At 38.5% G+C, this 23,703-nt stretch overlaps 2 protein-coding genes across 3 annotated transcripts; one reads left to right on the top strand and one right to left on the bottom strand.

Moving 5' to 3' along the window:
* Positions 1-3,227: 3,227 nt before the first annotated feature.
* LOC146476953 (uncharacterized) lies at positions 3,228-6,440 on the bottom strand. 2 transcript variants are annotated; one of them, XM_085113872.1, is made up of 3 exons: positions 6,363-6,440; positions 4,750-4,958; positions 3,228-4,361 (listed from the first exon to the last, which is right to left on the bottom strand). In XM_085113872.1, exons 2-3 carry the CDS (start codon positions 4,940-4,942, stop codon positions 4,195-4,197), a joined length of 360 nt encoding a protein of 119 aa, XP_084969998.1. In that variant the 5' UTR covers positions 4,943-4,958; positions 6,363-6,440; the 3' UTR covers positions 3,228-4,194. The 2 variants fall into 2 exon arrangements, with proteins under 2 accessions (XP_084969998.1, XP_084969999.1); XM_085113873.1 differs by lacking the exon at positions 6,363-6,440 and having other exon boundaries at positions 4,750-5,096.
* A 1,707-nt stretch (positions 6,441-8,147) lies between these two features.
* LOC146476952 (CCR4-NOT transcription complex subunit 10-like) lies at positions 8,148-22,373 on the top strand. The gene is made up of 20 exons (XM_085114054.1): positions 8,148-8,285; positions 9,710-9,835; positions 10,718-10,862; positions 11,011-11,100; positions 11,732-11,795; positions 11,877-11,938; positions 12,036-12,104; positions 13,772-13,879; positions 14,214-14,297; positions 15,549-15,804; positions 16,758-16,960; positions 17,466-17,584; positions 18,138-18,323; positions 18,719-18,820; positions 19,811-19,924; positions 20,040-20,173; positions 20,610-20,660; positions 21,121-21,242; positions 21,644-21,719; positions 22,195-22,373. Exons 2-20 carry the CDS (start codon positions 9,711-9,713, stop codon positions 22,302-22,304), a joined length of 2,220 nt encoding a protein of 739 aa, XP_084970180.1. The 5' UTR covers positions 8,148-8,285; position 9,710; the 3' UTR covers positions 22,305-22,373.
* The last annotated feature ends 1,330 nt before the right edge of the window (positions 22,374-23,703 follow it).

Here is a 23,703-nt window from a genome sequence, read left to right as displayed (position 1 = left end):
CGGCCCATATAGCGGGGAATTTGATCAGGCATTTTTAAAAAAGTCAAATGCCCGGGGGTTTGCCCGGGGGGGGGATGATCGCTTTTGGAATTGACCCTGACATAACTTTGGTTTTCGTCAGCGCGTGCATTGATTGCCCAGATTTTTTATTTCGTATTATTAAAGACGAAGACCCAAGCTTTATCACAATGTTCCTCTCGAGTCGATACCTGACATACCAAGATGCATTTTAAACCTTCAAACTTACTCAATTTTCGCCTCATCGCGAAGTCCTCAAAATGTCACTTTTTCAAAGAGCCATAAAACCCTCCAAAGTTCTACAAAAGTTTACATAGGTCCCATTGATAGAAAGTAGGTGAGTTATGCTCTTATTCAAAACCGACCTCGCTTTCTAGCGTTGCGTGCTGTTTCAACACAAGCGTATTGAACTTGGCTAATTTTGAGTGAGATTTTTGCATAATTAATGAGGCAAAACCCGTTATTTCGTTTTCTCCAAAATTCTCGAAAACTAAAAATTTCCAGAACATTCAAATAATATTTTCGAAGATAGTTCCCCAAAAGTAAACTTCAGGCAAATTATCAGGAGTTTCGATTTTTCAAGCTTGGCCAGCGATTCTCGAAAGTTACAGTCAGGCACTCTTAAGTTGTCTGTTACATTCGTCGATGTACCAAGTTTTGTCCATAAAAACACTACCGGAACCTTTGTCAGCGGGTTTTATAATTATGTCTTGTCGTTGTTTAAGTTGGCTAATGGCCTGTCTCTCTGTAGCGGTAAGGTTGTCACGGATTTTGTTAGGTGTACCAGTAGTTATGTCAAGTTTAACAGCGTCTAAAAAAGTGTCAAGAGCTCGTTCTCTGTCTGTGGGGGGATTCCAAGTACTTTTGTTATGGAAAGGAGTGTCGTCTTCATTACCTTAGCGGTGTCGCTGTTATCGTCAAAAAAATACTCAGTAAGTCGCATGCGTCGAGAGAAGTCGTAGATGTCAGCTGTCAGATGTCAGCTTTCAGGAAAAGCCCTCTCTTGCATGAGCGGTGCTCCCTGTAAATTTTCTTTTAGCGCTGTATTTTCTTCTCATTAAACTGAATGCCATTTATGGTTTGGAGGATTGCGTGATAGTCACTGAACAAAGCCATGTGCTTGCTATACTGATGTCGCATGTTTTGTATTCTGATCTCAAAGGTCATTTCTGGGTTTTGTGTTCTATTTATTTGACCTCTTGTTGTTTGTGTTTAGCGACTGTCGTTCTTATGCTGTTTTTGGCAATTGGTTCAGGCTTCGTATGGCTCATTTTAGTGTGTCTTGCGACGTCCATTGTAAGGATAAGATTTGAACCGGCGTGTAATAACTTCATTATCTTGCAGCTTTTGCATTGCCGGGCCCGGCTATTTGGTCTTGTGGCAAGATGTTATGTTACTTATCACGGTTATTCGTCTCTTGATCCTTTCTTTAGCATTGTAGCCTCTTTAAAAGCTGTACAATGCGTTAATTTGAGTTTAGTTACGGCTGTGTTTTTTGTGATCGCTCCGCTCCGCTCTGTAACTGTGAGGTTTCTGTTTATGTTGCGGGAGCTTAGTATTTTCCTCCTCTGTTTTGATTACGCCTCAGACTGATTACTGACTGAGGCAATTCTTCTGTGTTACTCTGGCCAGGGGCTGCTACGAGTCCTTCAGCCGTTAGTAAATTCTGTGGCATTTTAGGCAATGGTCAGGCAAGACCACGGTTTCGATCCTAATCTTGTGGATCTCTTCAGCCAGTTGCCGATTTTTGAGAAATGATAGAGACGAGTTCTCGGTATCATTTCAAATGTTCGCGCTCTTCTTTGAGATTTTATACTCGTTGGAAGGATCGAAAATCCCTTGTTTTTATTGGTTCCTCTATTGACCAATCATATAGCTGTGATTTCGATCCTTGCAGGTTAGCTTGAGCTGTGTTTTCTGAGATGGCTAAATCGTTGAATTTAAAACATATACTGGGGCTATACTGTTCACTCATCATATACTGTTGACTCATTGATTTTAAGTATTTTGGTGTGAAAAGGGGTATAGGCTTTACAGAAAGAAGTATACAAATTTTAAAGGCTAGGTCTGAAAAAGGTTACCGGAAAATTTCATATTTCTATCTGAAATAGGGTCCGGCATTACTGGGGAGGGGGGGGGGGGGTACAGTCAACTCTCGGCAAATAAGCTTTTTTGCCACGGCATTTTAACTAAGGGCCTAACCGGCCCAAGTTTGTCCTAAGGTTAAATAAAATTATTCAAAGCGGCGGACACCTGTCAAAGATGGACATGGCTGGCAGGTTCTGTCCGAATTTCAATTTCTATAGCTCAGGGCCCAGGTTGTTCGAAAGCCGATTAACGCGGATAATCCACGATTAAAATTCATCTCGCTCATTAAAAACGATTTTAAAGGCTCATTTTAACCTAATGGTAAAGAAACGTCTAAGGCAAAACTAATTAGTTTACGGATTAGTAAATATACTCGAATCAAAGTTCAGGTTAACCCAGGATTAGCTTAATCGGGCTTTGAACAACCGGGTCCTGGCTCTCTTTAAACTGAGCCGTTGTAATAATAATAAACTTCATTTGCCATTTTTGGCCAAAGAATTAATGTAGTACATGTATTGCAGAATTCGTCTAAATAGTTAAGCTGAAGAAACTACAATACTCAAAAGCTTGAAATACGGAAATACATATTAAAAACTAGTAAGACCTAAAAACAACTGAAAAGGTAGACTGCTTACGGAGAACTTAACTTTGAGAAAAATGACTGCTTGCATGCGGGAAGTAGCACACTTATTTTCTATTCAAACTGGTCGAAACCTTCACAATATTTGAAATTGCAACTTGGCTATACTGGCGCATTGTTTAACGTTCTGAGACAATTCCCTTAGTCGCTAGTATTTTTAGTCTTAGAGTTCACCAGTTGTACCCTGAAAGCAGAGATCCCTTCATCTCTGCTGGCTTGAAGGGTAGTCCAGTTGTGGTATTGCAAGGAGATGACGTGCTATCCTGTCGGACTAAGCGCGCAAAGAATAAGTTTTGGAGCTAGTGAATTTTTTTTTTGTCGAGCCGTGAAAATTGCTGGCTTTTTGTCCGACTAGGGCATTTGGCTTGAACGTAATAGTTCCAATTCACCCAAAGGTCAAGATGCTGCTCGACATTCGGCCGGTCTCTGGGGGGCGGCCTTTTTCCTTTTTCGGTAGGAGCAGGTGTTGAAGTTGAAGTTGGCTATCACTCAGCTAGATTCTAAAAACTATCCTTTTCGTTATTATAATATGGTGAATTACATGAAACTGAACTCAATTAATGTTTATCTTTGTCTTTCACAGCAATAGCACCGCTGCCATGCCAACAGATTATAGTGGAACCCCACCCTAGATTGCGCGCGTGGTCTGTTTCCTCTTTTGCCCCCAGTTTCCTTTCCGAAACCCCTCGGTACCCAACAACCTCGTTGATTCGGTAAAATTCATATGGTCTGACATCGATGGTATTTCCTGATTCCACTGTACTTTCGAGTACCTTTCTGAGGGCACTTTATATTTGTCAGAATTGGCCAATCAGAACGGTCAGTTCATAAACGGAATGGACCAATTTGAAGGATAAGTTTTATCCTCGTCCTTCGAATTTCTTCAAAAAAACGCGTACCATTTTCTGAGTGATTATTTTTCGAGATTTTGCAGCACCATCCATTCAAAATGACGCATTCGATTTACAGACTGGCGGGTCAGTTCTGGCAAATGGAAAGCACTCTTGTATCACCAGTGCGGGGAAATTCAAGATAGTGTATTGGAAATATTTGCCATCCAGGTTTCGTTGCGGTAAAACCTTAGAGGTAAACCTATTGCATCATTCGGTGACATCTCTGCTCCGAAACAATTAATGTTGCCTCATTGATGTTCCAATTTATTTGTAACAAAACACGAGTTACCGTATTAAAACACAATGTTCCAACGAACTTTTGCAACATGGAAGAATACAAATGCACTTTGTACAACAGCAAAACAACACAGTGACAACAACACGTCATGAACACGTAGATTACTGAAACAGAGGAATTCGCTGGGCCTTAAAAGATAGAAAATCGACATTCTTAAATCTCGGCATGAATTCCTCGTCGGATGGCTATGGTTAAACAAATGGCGTATACATTTTGTCAACATAAAGTGTGTGTTCATTTGCAGGAGCACACTCGCATTAGCAGTCCGTTTCTGATTCGGCCCCAGTCGGCCTCCACTCGTCAGAGTCTGCTCTTGTAAGCGCTACACAGACATCCTCAGGGTCATTTCCGGTAACCTTTGTTTGCTTTTTGACCTTGGGAATCCTGACCGAGTACCGTTCACAGCAAAAACAGGACACGGCACCTGAAAATATTGAAAAGCCAGAGTCTTCAATCACCAACAAGTCCGTTTTCTGAAATTGCAACTATGGGCTTATCAATCGATACACACAGAAGCGCTCTCTGTGTGTGCGGCCCCACAGAGGTGCTCGTTTAGTTCCCTAAAAACACAAGCGATTGATTCGACTGGCTTACCACTGTGTTATAGTAAACGTCTTTATTATTTCCAGTCTCTCCTTCCGCAAAGAAAAAGACCAAATAAAGTGAAAAGAAAGTTTACTTGTGTTGTTCAGTTGTGACAAAACTGACAGACATCACCAATGTATAGTCTTGCGGAATCCTCACGGGGAATGCCTATTTTTTTTTTTATGTTGATTATCACATTAAAATGTTAGTGCTTAATTTACACTCACAAACAAACACGAGGCCCAGTAAAAAGATGCCAACCACTTGCCACAGCAGGATGCCCCAGAGAGGCTGATCAGGGACTGTAGAGTCTTCAGATGCTTTACGAAAAGCAGAATATGCATCCAGTGACTCCTCAAAGTTGATGGTGTCGATCTCTGATCTGATCACATAAAAGGTAATATTGTATTTTGCAAACATCTCTGAGGCAACTATCCTGTGGAGACACGATTTTGAAAAGAAAATGTTATTTCAAGGCCGGCGTAAACGAGAAAATTTCATTGTGGAAACATTGTTTCTTTTTTCAGGGTTGTTTGCCAAGGATGCAAATTTCGTCCAAAACTTAGCACTGAACGACTTAACAACAATAACAGAAATCGTGTTTCTGAAGTTTTAAGAAACATTTTGTTCCTGTCGTATAAGAGAGGATGGGGTCATTTTCAGGCCTTTTTTGATTGGAATTGATGGCAAGCAAAAAGAGAAAGTCATTAAAAAGGAACATTTTAATTCAATTGTCTGCTAGTGGATACCAGTAGCGAAGACGAAGAAAAAACCATGTATTGACGGAAGATGTTTTGTAGCGGCCTCTTTAAAATTCAGTAAAATATATTTCAACAAAAAAACGGACACATTGATGCGTAGATGGTCCTTAGCTCCACACTCTGTTTGTATATTTCACCAGAACATTTAGCGCCAGTGACATGACGGTAACAAAATAAAATCCGAGTCCTTTAGATTTGGGGGGGGGGGGGGGGAATTAGTTTTCGAATTTCAGCCAAGGCACAATTAGAATCACGGTTAGTTCAAACGGGGTTTGGATTTTCACCCCGGGCTGAGTTCACCCCCGCCTGATACTTTCTTCATATAATTACAAATTCTTTCCTAACAGGGTTTGTTAACGGAGCCGGGCTGAAATCTCAGCCCCCCTAATCGGGTTGCAATTTTAGCTCGGGTAGAAATTATCAATGTAATCGGGCCCTAAATCTAAATAGACTCTGTTGGCTCTGCCATCCATTTTGTATTTTGTTTTTGTTTTTCGGTAGAGGTTCTCCACTGTGTTGAGTTTTTGTAATTATGAGCAAAATTCAGTTTCAGTTTGAGTGAATTATTTTCAGTCCCGAACGGCAATCCATTTTACGATTCATGGTGAGAGAAATTGATACCGAGTCGGAATAAAATGTTTGACTTGAGTCACTACAATAACAATGTCTTAGCAAACTGATTTGAATCATCAACAGCGGTGTAATTAATCAGTAAACCCCCCACAGGACTTAATTCTCAACTGAATGCTGTTTCAAACTCTCGTTCTATATGCAAATATGTTTGAATTACACTGTGGTCCTTACGTATAACAAGACGCAGTTCATCATCGATGGCTAAGCGATATATGAAACTGTAGTTGCTTCCATTTGCCACTATATTTTGGAAATCTACTAGTGCACCGACTAGCATTACTGTTGAGGTGGAAAATATGCAAAAGCTATGTAGCTAAAGTAATCTAAAATATGACTCAGCCACTTCCGACCGTGAAACAAAAGAAGAGCAAAATCGGTTAAAATAACAAATAATTTTGCTCAAATCAACCTGTCGATGGAACTAGGAACATTCGTGGAGGTCTTACCTGACCAATGCCAAGTTATATCTGATTCAACGGTTGAGGTTGAAGACTCTAACGAGATCGTCTGTTCAGATAATTTTGTAACTACACACTGAATGAACAACATTGAAATTGCAAATGACAGGTGTTTTAAGTAAAAGTATTCACAATGCAAAACGCTAACTAAACATTGATTTCCTGAAGACTGCATGATAAACATTTAATAAGTTTTTGACCACTCTCGATTGACTATTAACTGTACGAGTAGGTATTTATACAATGAAAAATTTGTTTAGGAAATTCTGTGGAGATAAGGAAACCAAATGAAGTGAAAGAGAGCATACATCTTTTACTTTTTTTCACTGATGTGTACGGTTGTCCGTAGTGTTTATTTTACAACGCAACTGTTTTTCAAAACAAGTGATATCCTAATACAAGGTTTTTTTTTTTTAAACATGCACCTGCTTTTTCATCATTGGAAGCTTAAAAATCGAGTTTAAGGGCCAGTAAATCAGTATTCAGAAGGAAATATTAATTACTGATCGGATGCATTCAGTTGCAACTTGTGCAGAATGACGAACAAGCCCTTCACTAGGCATTTTCCGTTCAATGAGTCATGATGAGTCAAGTGGAAATAGCTAATAGACTCAGTGTTCGTTCCGCAACTTTCATTTAAACTTCATTAGTGCATAAAAGACCATTGCAACCATTTGCACACAGCCTCTTGAAAAAATTCCGGCTCGAAAGTGATTTCAACCAGTCTCCATCTTCGTTCCCAGAGCCTACGATCTTTTGGTGTGTGGGTCCATCACAAAGAAACCGATTACGATTCCCGCGTTTTATCCAAGGTCAGACTTTTCCGGCAGTGCTTGCGGTAGGTACACCGGGAAGAGAAAGGATAGAAAAGGACAAGAAAGGAGTGAAAAGGACGAGATAGTGCAGATAAGGACAAGAAAGAACTGACAAAGAAATGATAAGGACGAGTAAGACTAAGGAGATCTGAGGATGAGTTTGTGTAACCTGTGAACAGGCTCCCAAGTGGAGCATAGAGAGGAGAGAAAAATCGACCGCGCTTGGCTCGCCGATTTTTCTCTTCCCGCATTCCCCACTGCACTTGACTTTGCGAGCCTGTTCTCAGGCTAGAGTTAGTGCAGGTTATGTATACGGAGGGGACACTCTGTGTGAATTACACGACAAGAGTAGTGTGATGTGAAGATGGGTGACTATATGGTGTTCCCCCGGGTGTTCCCGACTCTGGAATTCTTTAGATATCTCGTCGAAAAAGATCCCTACACTCCAGGCTTTTAAAAAGCACATGAAGTCCTCAAAACTTAGTAGATATAACAATTAGGGTGCCTTTTGACAGCATTTTCTTTTCAATAAATAAATAAATAAATAAATAAATAAATAAATAAATAAATAAATAAATTAATTAATTAATTAATTAATTAATTTATTTATTTATTTCTGATTTATACGTAGTAATTCAACCGTAACCAACCATCATCAAATTTAACTTTAATCTGTAGGAAGTCTTACTTTTTATCATAGTTAAATGAATTATTTCTTTTCAATTATTTTCTGAACCTTGTTTAATAATACTATTTTAAAATTGGGCCATCCACTCGATTAGCCTTACAGCGTCTATAGTCCTTACAGCAATTTGGATTGTCCAAACTTCTTGCCAGATTTTTAAGTTGAGGTTTTTTCTTTAATTTTCATTTATCCCCAGTAGTAGAGATTATTGTTTAATTTATTCATTATTGTTTAATCTATTACATTTTGTAATGGCACGGTCGCTTGCTAAAAGTTTACATACATGACGTATCTATGCAGGAAGTACATACCGCTGGCTAAGACGATGATCGAAGGCTCTGGCACTGGTGGTTTACGTTGGATCGTGGGGAATTCAAGAGGTAAATAAGTCAGAAATATCTTACTTTCAAGGTAATGTTTGTCTTAATAAATCTTAAATTTAATAATAATAGACACTTCCTTCATCTGTTTTTGTGTTACTTGTAAAGAAAGAGCTTTTTTAGCGCTGTCTTCGACGGATACACCTCCCGACCTTAGCTACGAAAAATGGCTCCTTTTGTATCTCCAATTTCACGAACATTAAAAGCAAATTGTCTGTTGGAATTTGGCCTTTGAATTATACTGAATTTTAAATGTTGCATTGTGCGGCCTTACCAGGTAAACAGACCAACTCTTAAAGATTTATGGTGCAGTATTAAAGCTTAACTTAACTTATGTAATATGCTAAGTGAAGTTGTTGTAAACAGTGTTACTGAAGTTTGTATGAACACTTCATAACATTGGCTACAATAGCTTGACGAATTTTGCAAGCAGCATCTTAATTAGTTATTACTGGCAGCTCATATTAGTCTGCAAAAGAGGCCATATTTTACTACAGGTTCATTGGCAAAATACAGACCTACCTCTTCAAAACTGTATTTCACTGACCAATGGTTGTTTTATACCTGCCAACTTTTTCTGACTCAAAGGTGTGAGATTTTTATCCTGGGAGTTGCCAGGATTTTCAAAGATGACACGAATATATGCAAAGATTTCTGAAAATGTTCCGAATAATTCTGAAGTTCTCAAGAAAATGACCTTCAAAAATCAGAGCGTTCCGGGAAAGTATTGTCATTTGCTCATTGGATGTTTCTCGCATTGGTTTGAGTTTGCATGTTTTTGGAAAGTGTGTCAGTTTAGGCTGTAACAGCTCACATTTTTCAACCAAACGTGAGAAATTGGTCTGTAAGCATGAGCTGGCATGAGATCAAAGTTTTCAACCTGCAGACGTGAGACTCACACGTAAGGCTGAGAGTTGGCAGATATATTTTTGTTAACATTGGAGGATGTTAGGCCTTCACAACTCTCATGTATGCCTTTAGACGTTCTCCTGATTTTGCTATGATCTTCGTTTTGTGAAATCAGAAATCAGAAACCTTTGATCCTGATTGAACTTCCACAACTGCACCATAGGATAAGACTACTGGCCAGGAAGCTTGGCAAAGCAAATCCCCAAATGAACACCATGCTAGACCCTAAAAAACTGAACTAAAGTGTTATGTTAGAATATAGAGAATGTCATGCCAAACTGCTACGCTATGAGCAGTCATCAAATGCTGTGGATATCTGGCAGACTATGCAACTATTAAATGCAACTAAGTATGACAACAAAGGCACACAGTTGCTCCTGGTTGTTAACTATGCTAAAGTTTATATTACAACATACAAAATGTTGTAATTGGCTTAATTGTTTATGAGCTAATAATATATTGGTGTATTTAATGGTGCACTCCATGCACTGGGCAACAAGGGGAACTTAATTCCTTATGTTTGATTTTTTCGTTCATACAATACAGGATGACAGACGGTCCAATAGATAGTGATATGCAGACAGAGGTCATACCTAGAGTGGGTGTTACTGATGCTGAGCGAGAACTTGCTAACAATGCTCATGTTGAGTTTGAAAGTAAACAGTATGATAGGTAACAGCATTTATTATCATTATTTAGAATCAAGAACAATTATTGTTAATGATAATATTGTGTACTTCAAAAACCTGTAGATAAGCACCCACCCAACCACCTCCCACCCTCCCTTAAAAATTTACCACTTGTATTCAGAATTTAAAGCTTATACATGAGAGCATCTGGAAATGGTTTCTCACATAAAAATGTACTTACATTTCCATTCTATGCCAATTTGCATGCCTAGTTATTATGTTTACAATCACAAGTGAAACCAAGTCCTGAAAAACTGACTTCACTGCGGAATTGTGAGTAAAAAAGAACTGATAGAAATGTCCATCATGCACTTATTTAGATAGACATGGCGTTCATATTGCAGTGTAAGACAATTTATTAACATGGAAACCATCGGAACATAAAAATCTGCTTGTGACGTATTGATAGGGTGGCCATATTACTCAAATGGGGTAGGGTTAAATCTTGCCTCTGGTCTCGTTCAAATGTACCCTTTGTGAGTATCTAGAGCACAGAAGAAATGTACTGTAACCAAGCTAAGATTAACAAAACTGGTTTTATAAACAGGAACATAGTTTTACAAATTCTTACACACTGACAGTGTTAATAATTAGTGGGGTAAATTTATAAAGGAAAAAGACTCTTGGGATTTTAATAGCCATATTAACAAGGTGGCCTGATTAACAGTATTTTTAATAGATAAAAAAAAGACTGGGAATTTGTTCCGGCCAAAAACGAAGTGGTCATAGCAACAGGGTGGCCAAAAGCCAGAGTTCCACTGTATTCTGAAAACATAGTTTCTTGCTAAACTGAAATATCTTACAAGTACATAATTTTATAGTTATTACACTTGTTGGAAACTAATATTTCCCCTTGAATTTACAGATGTTTGTCTTCACTAAATAAGCTGTTAGAACTGAGAAGGAGTGATCCAAAAGTACAGCACAACAAAACAGTAGCGCAATTCTACCATTCAAACTGCACTGGAACAGAAGAATGTGGCAGGAGTCTATTTAAGATAAGAAAACAGGTGTGAAGAGTGTTTGGTGCTGTTTTAACTTATGTGACGTCTTTTATCTGACTCTATAATAATTGCCCATTGGTAGTTGTTTGTGATATACCGTAATGTATGTCCTTTGTGCATCACTGTTATTTTAACCTGTTTGCTAAATATTTAGATTGAAAAAGAGAGTGGCGAAACTGGTGAAGATATAGATGACATTGACACAGCTTACCTTTTGTACAATGAGTCTGTTATTTACTTTCATGTGAGTTGACATCATTTTAAATTGATTTTTTAGCTTTCTAGCTGTATTAGTTACATGTATGTCTCGATTTCTACACCCAAACTCAAGTAAGTGCGAGAAAGCAAAACGAAAACAAACAAAAAAATTTTGTTTGAATACTTTCAACTACATTCTCCTTATGTCACTCAAGTATTTATTAAAAAATAATAATGTAACATGCAGGGTGTTAAACTTGTTTAATATTAATAATGCCATCTAATTAGCTGGTTCTTAAGCGATTTTAATGAACATACGCATGAGAGGTTTGCGCCAAGAGAGATGAAGGAGGAACCTACATGCGTATCCTCACTTTTTCTTTCTCTGAGAATTCTGATTGGCTAATTGCATTGCCCTACTGGGATTAATCCATCACATCAAGCAAATTGTGATTGGCCATAAAGATTACTGGTGGGAATAATATAATATTCAAATTGAATAATATTGAAATTTGATGGTATGTAGAAATTAAAAGATGACATGCATCCTGTTTTTCTGTGGCCAAATTTGTAACCTCATCAAACTCTGCCCTCAAGGAGGCTCTCATATCACTTGCTATACAGGTTAATTAGTGCACAATGTTTTGCTTTTACAATAATACCATTTCTTTTCACAGTTACGGCAGTACAGCAAGGCATTGTCTATCCTTGAAAGACTATTTAAGATTGTGGAACCTCTTGGTAAGTTTGTTGGACCATTTTTTGTGTCATGGCAAGCAATTTGTGCTCATTTTTATAAATCAATATTTGGTTGTTTTGCAGAGGAAACTCTTGGATGCAAGATCTGCTTCTTACTCAGTGAAATTTATCTGACTCTTTACAAGGTAACCACCACCCCATTGATAAAACACAGCCACTACAGAAAGAATGTTTAATTCAATCAAGAAAAAAATATATAACTTGATATCTTTGTGTCTCCAGGCAGACAAAGCTCACAATGTCCTGACAATGTTGGAAAACTTGGTATTTGGATCAAGTAAACCAATAGAGGTAAACTATACAAGGGAAATTTTACACAGATTGGCACATAGCTTGCTTTTCATTATTGACAGTTTCAGTGATTGTGATGATATGGAACTTTATGTGTAACCTTTACCATCAAGAATATACAAGAACCCCAGGTGGTTCAGAATAACAGATTTAAGTGGTCCATTTATCTATATGCATCGACATGTTTGTAGATTACTTAAGGTAGATGATTAAGATAATGATGCTGCGAAGTACATGTCTTTGGTGAAATGGTGCACGTACAAAAAAAAAACAATAATACCAAAGTGTGTTCTAAAAGGGGCATTAGTGATGATTTGGCTTTCAAATTGCTACAAATTACTTTGATTCTCAAACTCATTAATAATTCAAAAGCCAAAGACAAAGGAAATCATGCACCGTGTTGTGTTTGGATATCTGATGGAAAACTCCTCGTTTTTGCATCCTTAATTCCCCTTCAAAATCAGTTTGTTTGAGAAGTTATATCAAACACTCGTCACAGTGCTTCATCACAATTTCAAAAAACTCGAAGTTCGTCAAAAATACCCCGCTATGCGTTGTATTTTCAACTCTCTTCTCAGTGTTTGATATGAGATGAAACACTGTGTCTTCAGAGTCACTTCACTGTCTTCTTCTGAGTCACTTCAGACTAAATTAAATACACTAAATAATGTCTTCAGATTTAAGCCTGGTCTTCAATTAATATGAAATTTTATCATGGGGTATAAGTACATAATTTACTCAGATTTTTTACTGGCCATGATTTGCACTCATGATGTAACCAAAGAATAGCAATAAAATTGGCTGCAAGTTTTCTTTTTAAGTTTCTTGCTAGAATTAGTGTTCCAGGGTTGTAGCTAAGAAAAACCTCAACAGGCTCATTAATAAAGCCACCCAGCTCTTTTGGACTGTGCAACTTTAATATTAGCCAAAAGCATTTGTGTTCTGTTGAAATTTCAACTGGTGATAAAATCTCTTCAGATGGTGAAATTTGCCAGTAGCTGACTCTTGCGAACATGCCTGGTTTTCATTTTATAGCAATTGAAAGTACTTCCAATTCAGTTTTGGAAGCTCAATGTAAAACAGTTGAAGCTCTCGTATAAGCAGGAACCTCGGGAATTGGAAAAAGTGGTTGTAACTAGAGCTGGTCGCTTACAAGAATGCAATCTCGTAAGCGACCAAAAGCTGAAACAATAGAAGCTGTTAAACCAGAGCCTTTAGGTCCTTTAGCGTAAAGCTTTCTACCCCAGTCTCAGGGTAACACTCTTGATCCAGCCATAAATCATATTTGAACATTATTAGGCAGTGCTATATTGCTGTAAATGTAATTTACTTTTATTAAAGAGTTGTCATAATACGCATCAGAATCTTTAAGTGGTCGCTTATGAGATCTTAAAAACAAAAGAAAAGACCAGTTGGTACATGTAATTCCCAAAAGTGGTCGCGGTCACATATGGGAGTGGTCGCTTACAAAAGCTTTTGATTACAGAGTTTAAGTGACAATTCAAACAGAGTTTCACATTGGTGGTTGTAACTAGAGCTGGTCACTTACGAGGAGAGTGATCACAAGAAGGGCTTTGACTGTACTTAGGTTAGCTGTATCAGTTGAAGCAGGACTGCAAAAGCCAGTTAGATTAGCTGAGCCAAATTCTGTTGTATAACTTATTTAGTCTCAGATCATCCAAGGTGGATTACAAGCCCAGCTTGGACCAGGCAGCCAGTCAGCTCCACAACCCATCAAGGAAGTTGATGAATCTTTAAAACTTAACATCCATCAGGTGTGCATCAGCATATAGTATAGGCTCTTTAGCTTTAAACGCTATGTGATTTAAGTTTTGACTTTATGTCACAGACCTGATATTCTTCTGGACATCTGGCCATCTCTTCTTGGGATACTGGATCTTAGAGAGCAGCGGAAATTAAGCCTACTTGATAGCATGTCCTTTTTAAAAATGTTTACCACATCTCAAAAACTGCAATTAAAGGTAAAATTAAAAGTAATAGCCAATATCATAATATTCTTTCCTCAGCGACAAGCAATCTACTGAGCTGTTGTATTTAGAGCCACCTTCACTGACATTAGCTTACTCCAAGTTTTTGTTTTACTTGTAGCATAAAGCTAGACTGAATATCCTGTTAAAATCCATGAAAGCCTGCAAACGGGAAATCAAAACTGTTCTTAACACAAACAACATGGTAAGCACCAAGCACCTGAATAATCTACATTTGTATGTTGTAAAAATAATTATTAGTCCAAATAAAACTACAATAACGTAGGGAACTGGTCATAGCAAGTTTGTTCGAAGAGGACCGACCTTGTCTGGGGTAAGGGGGTTATCGAAGACACCTCCACCTTTCTCATGAACATTACTGACAAAATTTTATTGGCTTTAAAATTTGAGTTGACACAGAAATATCCAGCTAGCAAGAGTCAACATTGCTCTAGGTAAACAAGAAAAGTGAGGCTTGAATCTACTGCTGGAAAGATGGGGTGCTATGAAATGAAGACACCATCTTTTGAGGTTGAGGAAGGGGCAACAGGCTGAGGCGACCATCTATTTTGTGGTTTGGTGGGTCCTGTTTGAGTAATGTAGCTTTGACCACTTCCCTTAAGGTTTTTTCCTCTTAAATTCAAGGGAATGGCTGTGCCAAGTATCTAGTGAAATCAGCAGCCAGCGAAAAGATGCATTATGCATGGTGGGCTTTGTGGTCCAGTGCTTATTTTTTATGTTAAGGGTTAGCAAAAATAAGTTCTGAAAATAAGTTGGATTGCAAATTTTGTGTTAACCTATGGTTGTGTAGTTTGGTATTAAGGAAGGTAGGTGGAATGAGACTTGTAATTATATCAAATGTGTATTTTTATTTGATGAATAAAGACATATTATTATTATTATTATTATTATTATTATTATTATTTTCCAAACTTTCATGACTGTTATCTCAACCAATAATTATAATTGCAACAAACATATTATATGTAACAACAAAATTCTGATTAAAAACCATGGATTCAAAGGACTTTTTAAGGGGCTTATTTTGGGGGTTGGGGGAACTTGTTATTGGAGGGGTTTTTGCATTTCCAAATTGGTTGAGGACATTGAAAATAGCCTGAAAAACTAAGGCACCATCTTTAAACAACTACCAGGTTCTTTGGCTAGTGGTTGTTCGCCAGGAGAAACTCTGGGGAAGCGGAATTTTATTACCACAGGATTCCTGTGGTAAAACAATGCAAACCGTTAAGGACAAGTTACGGACCAGCCAATCAGAAAATTTATTTTTTTTTTGAAGTCCCCAGAGTCTCTCCTGGCAACAAACTGCTGGCCAAAGAGCCTGAGGACTCTGGGTACGAGATTGATCGGGGGTGGGGGGGGGGGGGGGGGTACTTATATTCAGAAAGCTAAAGGTACGAGATAAGTATACTATGAACTTTGATTGTCTTTTTGCTAGACTCCAGAGGGTCTTTTCCTCAAAAGCAACTTTGAGTACCTACGCCAGAACTTCCGTAAATCCATCAAGCTTTTGAACAGTGCGCCAAAGCCCAATGATATTGCTGAGCGAGGACAGTCAGTGAGCACAATGTACTACAATGACCTGGGGTGCATTCACTTTCAACTGCACAAGTACAACCTGGCAGCCTTCTACTTCAGACAGGCTTTACAGGAGAACAACAGAGCTCTTTCTTTACTACCTCATGTTGATAAAAGTAGGTTTGGAATCTTTTGAATTGTCATGTTTGTTACACATAATTATAGTTGAAATGTGTGGTAAAGTAAGTGCCCCAACATGTATTGTCTGAGCCCTTAGAACACCCAATAAAACATCAACATTAAGCATTTTCATAAAAAATTAATATTGTATTATTGATTGCTTTGCCAAAAGTAGAACAAGAAAAGCGATACAACAATGTTGCCAAAATAACAAGGAGGAAAACATGTAAAATGTTTCACTTAGTCAAAGCCATGAAATAATCATATGGACTACATAATTGTCAGCTTGCAAGTTGTTTTAGAATAATTTGCACCAGCAGATTTACTTATTTTATAATGCTTATGTTGTAATTCAAGTTTGAATTTTTTCAAACCAGGTTTAGTATGTTTTATCTTCCATTGTCTCAGACTCATTTACATAATCTGGAACAAAGGAATAACAGTACAACCACAAAAACTGTCAGCACTGGTAGAATTCCGGGAATGTTTGTTATGTTGGGAAATAGAACCAGTCAGATGCCAGATGAGCAAATTACAAATTGTAACAGTAATTATTTTTTGTGGTTTCTTTTTGCAGTTTTATTAAGTGTCTGATTGGTCATTGAACAATTAAGTTACGGTAACATTCCAGAAATGTTCAAGATATTTGCAGTTGCAATTCCAAAGGAAATTAATAAACCACATGAACATAATTATGTAAAGTCACTCAAATAGTTTTGTTGGAATTGAGTCTGATTGGATATTAAGAGATGGAATAATTATTCTCTAATTAGCAACATTTTGTGCACCAAACAATTGAATTTAGATGTTCTGGAGTTGTCGTGACACCGTTTTCAAAGTTCAAAATGATCATTTTTACTTGAAAATGGTGTCATGACAATTCCAAAACGTCTAAGTTTGATTGTTTGGTGCATGACACGTAAACCACATTAACACTTTTTTTCTGCAGATGCTCCAGTGTCAAGCCGCTCTCTGGCCACTCTTGGTGTTAACCGTCGTCATGAGATTCTGTACAATCTGGGAATTCAGCTGCTGTTTTCTGGCCGACCTGTATTAGCATTTGACTGTTTGGTTGAGGCTGTTCAAATTTATCACACAAATCCTCGTCTTTGGCTCAGGCTTGCAGAGTGCTGTATTGTAGCCTTTCAGCTGGTGAGTGGAGTGCAATGACAGTCATCTAATTAAAGCTTCACAGTGTTAACTAGGATTTTTTAATTGCCTTGAGGTGTCGGTTATTGATTTGCTTTTAGTATTTGTCTCAGTAAGCTGTAAACATCCAGTTAATATGCCATGAGAATAATTATTATATCTTAACCTTAAATTTAATATTAACCTGGTTCATTCTAAATGTATTTTAATTTGTTTTTTATGTAATTTAGACTAATTGTAAATAATACTTACTGTAGTTAGTTAGGTTTAATAATTACTAGGTGATTAGTTAGTTTTTTTAGTAGTAGGTCCACATCATCCTGTGGTTACTTTTTTGCAGGGCTGTCATTAGTTTTTGGCCACATGTTACATTGATTTTCACACCCATAATGTGTTCAGTCTTGTTGCTTTTTGATTTTATTCCCATACACCAATGCATTTTGCAAATCATACAGCTGTTTTGTGTTTTGTTTTAAGCATTATACTGAGTTACATTGTTTTGTTGCAGTCTGATGACTTTCGACAGCAGTGCATCAAGAAGAGTGATGTTGTTCATGGTGTTGTTGGTTCAGGACCACATCGCAAGATTGTTCTGTCCCCTCAGACTGACAAACAGTGTGGTACTGAGTAAGTGACCTAGTGCTGACTAAGCTTCAAAGACATTTGTTATCCTCTATCATTCCTTCTTTAAAGCTCTTCTTCTCCATAATTTTTTTGTTTACCACACCCTTAAGACTATACAGCTCCTGGAAAGTTTGTGCCCATGTGCAGGGAAAAAAACTACGCTACAACGAATAAGCCATAAAATCGACGAGGAGTCAATGGAGAAACTGGAGAAACTTTTCAACACAGCACATTTGGTTGCAAAAGAAAACCTGGCCATGGCAAAGTTTGCATTAAAAAGTGCAAAGAACAACATAAATTGAAATAACTGTAAATACTCGAGATTTGGTACAAAACAGATTATACAATTTCTACGTTTCTTTTATGATATTTTGCTATTCACTTTAATAATTTTTTCGGACTAGTGAATTTAACTTTCGGACAACCAGAATCTGAACGTTACTCATCCAATGGACAAGTGGAGTAAAAAAAAGTTTTTTTGCCCTGATGTGAATGAAAAATAATGACCAGGTAGTGAAAAATATGGCATTTTTAATTTATTGCTTTGTTTTAACAGTGAGAGTAAAGGCCAGTCAGCTGCTATGCCAGCCTGCACTCTGGCATTTGCTTCTTTATGTCTTCAAAATGCTCTGATGCTGCTGAAGAGTGCAGACGTGACTCCTGTTCATGAACCAGAGAGTGTATTGGACAGTCAAATGACCAAAGAAGATGACTCACTCGGACAAGAAACGGATACTTCTAGGTATCTTACTGTATATCACAACTTGCTTTTATGTTACTTTTAAATGTTGTAAATCTAGACCCTCTTGAAGAAGATAATTTTTTATAGCGACTGAATTTCTCAATGTAGTGTATATGTATACCATATGTTTGTTATGAACTGATATTGCTACTGGTGCAGTGAAAAATATGGTTGTAGTGATGATGATGCTGATGCTGATGTGTCATTATGTTAGTCAGGAGGTACATGAGTAGTTGAAACTCCCTTTTGTAAGCAGTTATTCAGCCCGACTTAAAGGTCCTTCATGGAGAAAAGAGGTGGCTTGTGAACAGGCCAGGAATGTATTTGCTCAATAACAAGGATGATTGCTCCATTACCATTCTTGCAGTGCTTAACAGTCAGATCTTACTTTGCAGTGATAGTGGTGGATTTAGTCGATCTTCATCAATACAAAGTGAGACAAGTATTCCAGCTCCTCCTGGGCCCCCTGTGAAACTTCGTGAGCTTCCACACCTAAGGTGAAAACGTTTACACAAAGACAGTACATCTTGTTTACACTGACAGCATTAGGGCCATAGTAACAAGTAAGGTCCTGAGCAAGTAATACATCACATACTGTTGCTACTAACAGTACACAAGACTGCTTGAATTTGAATGGCTCAAATCAATAAGCTTGCTTATTCTACAACCATGCAATTTTTCATACATTTCTCTCAAAAGTGATTGAGGCAGACGTGTTCAATAAATTACTGTTTGGTATTTGTGGATCGTAATGAAAACACTTCTGAAATGTAGACTAGTGCACCTCAAATGATTGTTAACCAACTGCCTTGCAAAACAGAATGGTAGATGGATACCAGGGACATCCACTGGGCCTCAACCTGTGTTCATTTGGCCCCAGATGAAATGTTTCCATTGCTAACAAATTCCCAAATCCAGCCATGAGTTCTGCATCCCCAGACACTCATCACACTGTCTTAGCGAGTGGAGGCTGCAGTGTTACAGATGACATTCAAAGTCAGTTCAGGTGGCCAGCTTTGTCCCCCCCCCCCCCCCCCCCCCCTTCCTGTTATCTGGAACACTGCCTGAAGGAAAGTAATATGTACAAAAACCATTATTAAAAAAAAAAAAACACTCCAACACACCAGAAAAACACAGCCAAGATACAAGCAGTCCAAACCAGGAGCACTGATATCAAGCCTTTAATACTGTGGCCAATGACTGCTGGCCACCTGACCTATTTGACTGGATTTTGTTGTTGGTTGACCCCATTCTGAGTAATATTAATATTTGTTTTTTGAGAGATTAAGAATCGCGTTTACGGCAAACGGCAAACGTGAGATTCGCGTTTATGTTTTCTTGAAATAAAGAGTTCAAAGATGAGAATAGTGCAAACTAATTCTGGCCTTTCCGTTTGATGCCAGCGCAAAACTACTCGATTTGACAGAGAAACTGAAAAGAGCAAGCGACAACTGTCATTCTTAACCTTTCTATTGTGTGATTTTCAGGTGTTCTGTTCTAGCCTGCAGTGCTTATGTTGCCCTGGGTTTGGGAGACAACGTGATGGCATTAGCTCATGCACAGAGGCTGCTGTCTCAATCAAACCTTGTGGGAGCACTCAAGTGAGTACAAATAATCTCACACATAAGCTATGAAGCTACACCTGACAATCTTTGGTGCTTCTTTTCCCAGTTTCTCAACATCAAACTTTGTTTTTGACACTTTTGCTGGTTTCAGGTTCCTTGGTCATCTGTATGCTGCTGAAGCTCTGATCAAACTGAATCGCTTACCTGAGGCCATCATGCACCTGTCAACAGAGAATATTAACAATATAACGATCAGCCCACCCACTGGTGCGGATAGCTCCACAGGTAAATATTGCATCATTGTAACAGGTAATCATGGTCTGCCGGTAGATGGATGTCGTATTCTCGTGCAAAGTCGTTGGAGAGAAGTTGATTGTGCTTACTTGGATGCCCGGTTGAAGGGTTCAAAATAAGCTTTTCCAATCCTCCTAGCTTGATCCTAGCTTAGTCAGAATTCTCATTCTTATTCTGCTTTGGATTGACTGAAGACAACTTATTTCCTTTTCCTTTCCGGATAATATGTCATTTCCTATGTGCATCCCACCTTGATTTTATGATCCATTCTGTATCCTGCCAATTAAAAGTTATTTTGGACGTTGTATTGTTTATTTGTGGTATTTACTTCTGATTTTTTATTTCTGTATTTGTTTGTTTGTTTGTTTGTTTGTTTGTTTGTTTTTGGTCATCACTGAAGCACTTTTTGTATTTGAATTTTATTTAGTTGTCCCAGGTGAGGGTGCTGATAAGGACAAAGAATCCTCTAAACCTCATGGTAAGACCAACACCAAGTTTGAAGTGTGGCATTGCGTGTACATTCTGTGTTGTGAAACATTTGATGGCGATTAGGTGCTGGTACAATCGACTCCACGAAGGAATGATGAAAGGTTGAGGCAGCCAAATAAATGATGACAGATGACGTGCCATGGACTACGGGCAAATTGCGGCTTGTGGAGTCTGTGGACACCTTCCTGTATATGGACATCCTGTTATAACCTAACACAGAAGAATTAATTTCACTTTCACGGACTTTTTCATTTGCGACGTGAACGCGTCCCCTATAACATGAGTTTAAAATAGCATTACGCTGTATAAGTTTGAATTGGTAGATGGCCTGTTTAAGCTAACAAGCCCGGTGGCAGGATGCTAGAGCCAGCATCAAAATAGTTGAAACGCTCTTGGCCCTTCAAAGTACGTGATACGTAGCCTTGACGAGTGGTGTTTTTATTATACAGCTTGTGAGAAGATGTACTTTCCACAGTCATTGAGTGAAGCTCGAGGGTCGTTTCTTGTCAATCTAGCTGGAGTGTACAGTTTACGCAGTGAGTTCGACAAAGCACGCAAGTGTTTACAACAGGTAAGCTAGACTTGCCCACTCTGAGTCGAGATCAAGAATTTTCCTCGGGGAGCTGAAAAAACAAACAAACAAAACAACAACAACAACAACAACAAAAAACAAAACAAAAAGAGCGCGAATTTCTCAGACCGGTAATAAAAGCGAAGGAATTTGAGAAAGTCTACGGTGGGGTTGTAAGTTACTACAGTACGTTGTTTTGTAAAAGCGGATAATTCTGCCGTGGGATTGTAACATTTAAATAAAACACGCCAGTAAGATTCACGTGCAAAACGTCTGGACTCAGTTGATTGCTTTGCAAGGAACTCACGGCATTTTTAGATGTTATTGAGATGCTATTGTAGTCAATGTTAACGTAGAGTAATATTCTCATGGTTTAGCACACTGTATTGTTTATTCTGAAGGCATGCACTCAGGGTTACTCCAAGGAGCTGTCTGCGCGTATGGTGCTACTGGCAGTGTACATAGAGCTACAGAGTGGTGAGTTACTTGGCTACATTTACACGTGTATTGTGTGTCAACTTCATCATTGCTTTCTAACTGAAAGGAAGACAACTCAGTAGTCCCTTGGGGGTGGCACTTCGGCCGCTTAAATTCCGTTTCCTTATCGGAAAACCTGCGACCACCCACTCCGGCACATCGACTCGACAAAGAGATTCATGGAAATGCCGGGCCTTTTAAGTTTTGGCCCCGTTGCCTTGAAGTCTTGTCAGGATTCAAAATAATTTCAACGGCTTTTGTTTGATTGACGGGGTCCAGCAAACTGCAACTTAATCACTAGGCTAAAGGCAAGCTAATCAGGTGTTTTAGCCGCCAGAGAAAAACTCGTTCAGACCTTACTATTTACTGCTTGTGATGGGGATCCACCCATCAGGTGAAATATGTTTTCTATGAAACATACTTTTGAGTATCAAAATACAAATAGTATCCCTTAAGTGAGTTATTTTATTTGCAGGGAACATTGCTGGTGCACTACAGACGATCAAAAAACATCAAGTTCTTCCTGTGAACAAAGGACTCAAAGCCACAAAGAAGCCTCGTGCAGCAGACATCTGGAAAACTTGAAACAGCTCTTTACTGTTAAACATTTAGACAGAATTATCAAACCTGATACCAAAATAAATGTTCCATGAGCTGAAACAAACAGCTTTAATGTGAGTGAACACAGTTTGTTCGCTGACGAAAGGATGAAGACATCAGCGAATGGCATCAGTTTAGCATTCCGTGACTTGTAGACTGCGAGCGGTCGACTGACTAAAAGAATATTAAGAGATTGTTCGCATCGACACTTGCGTTTTGAATCTCTGCCAGTACCCTGTAATGCCATTTTAGGTGGATTAAAATTTAAAACAAAATTCTTGAGTGGTGTATAGTTCATTTGTTCAGATACCACATCTTCACACTTAATCAAGTCGACCGCACCCTCAACCCATCGCTTCAACTTATCCTCCCTGAAACCACGCCTGATAAACGTTGCCTAACGGAGCAATACCACGTCTGAATCACACGGTTTCACACTTGTGAAATAAGCACAATATATTTGATCAGCCAATAAAAGATTTGGACACATGGAAGACCATCACAGACAGCTTGAGCAGCTGCGAAAAGAAAGCCTGAAATAATTTGTACTGCACGAGTATCAGAGAGGACCCGTGCAAGCCTGATTCACTCTTTTTTCGTGAAGAGTATCCTGTGAACGCTCTCCCTATTTAAGTCATTCTCTTATGTTAAACTCAACCATTTCCAGAAAAAGATACCCCATTGATGAAATCGATACCCCGTCAAATACAAATGCTATCGGCCCACACGCCCCCTTGAATTGGCCATGACTCTTGTAAGGACAACTGGGAGAGGTTCTACAGCCCGACGGTCTCCAGTACAGTACAGTATGATCCATAAGACACAAGAAAGATGGCGTGTGATGATGAGGGTGTACCAATATTGAGCGGCTCCAGCACACCTGCAGTGATGGGACAAATGCAGACTAAACATTCAGATTGGACAAGTTCTGAGTAATAGTCTTTTTACATCCCAAAGAGAATAACAGTAGACCATTTATATCAACACGCAAAGCTTTTACGTTTATATTTTAGAAACCCCTTAAAGCCTACACTTTTCTGTACTTAGGGATAATGGGGAACAGACGTGAAACTTTCATAGAGAAACGCATTTGGTAACGCCTTGCTCTACCACTGCAAACTTGACAATGCAATGTGTGCATGTTTAACATGTTTCAAAGTTCCATTTCTGTTCTCCCTCCCCCCTCCCCTTGGAGATAGGGGATACTCAAGTGTATTTAATATTAGTGATAGGGTGGTGCGAAGACCTTTCTTTGGTTTAATCAAAGCGCTGTGTGAGCGAACTCGTGAATTGAACGGGTGAGTGAAATGATATTCAGGATTATGTCTTAAGGTATTTGCTTTTTTTCTTTTCATACGCAAGTATGAGCAGCAATTGTTTCCTG

This window comes from Pavona decussata, unplaced genomic scaffold (assembly GCF_977016875.1).
Source record: "Pavona decussata unplaced genomic scaffold, jaPavDecu1.1 SCAFFOLD_72, whole genome shotgun sequence".
Classification (NCBI taxonomy): domain Eukaryota; kingdom Metazoa; phylum Cnidaria; class Anthozoa; order Scleractinia; family Agariciidae; genus Pavona; species Pavona decussata.
This window is presented reverse-complemented; position numbering and strand designations above follow the sequence as displayed.

Coding starts and splice junctions, on each gene's coding strand:
- LOC146476953 (XM_085113872.1), bottom strand. CDS start 4,942: ATGTTTGCAAAATACAATATTACCTTTTATGTGATCAGATCAGAGATC. Junction 4,362..4,749: donor ACTGGGCCTCGTGTTTGTTT/GTGAGTGTAAAT, acceptor CAATATTTTCAG/GTGCCGTGTCCTGTTTTTGC.
- LOC146476952 (XM_085114054.1), top strand. CDS start 9,711: ATGACAGACGGTCCAATAGATAGTGATATGCAGACAGAGGTCATACCT. Junction 17,585..18,137: donor GACAAACAGTGTGGTACTGA/GTAAGTGACCTA, acceptor TTGTTTTAACAG/TGAGAGTAAAGGCCAGTCAG. Junction 20,661..21,120: donor AGAATCCTCTAAACCTCATG/GTAAGACCAACA, acceptor TTTATTATACAG/CTTGTGAGAAGATGTACTTT.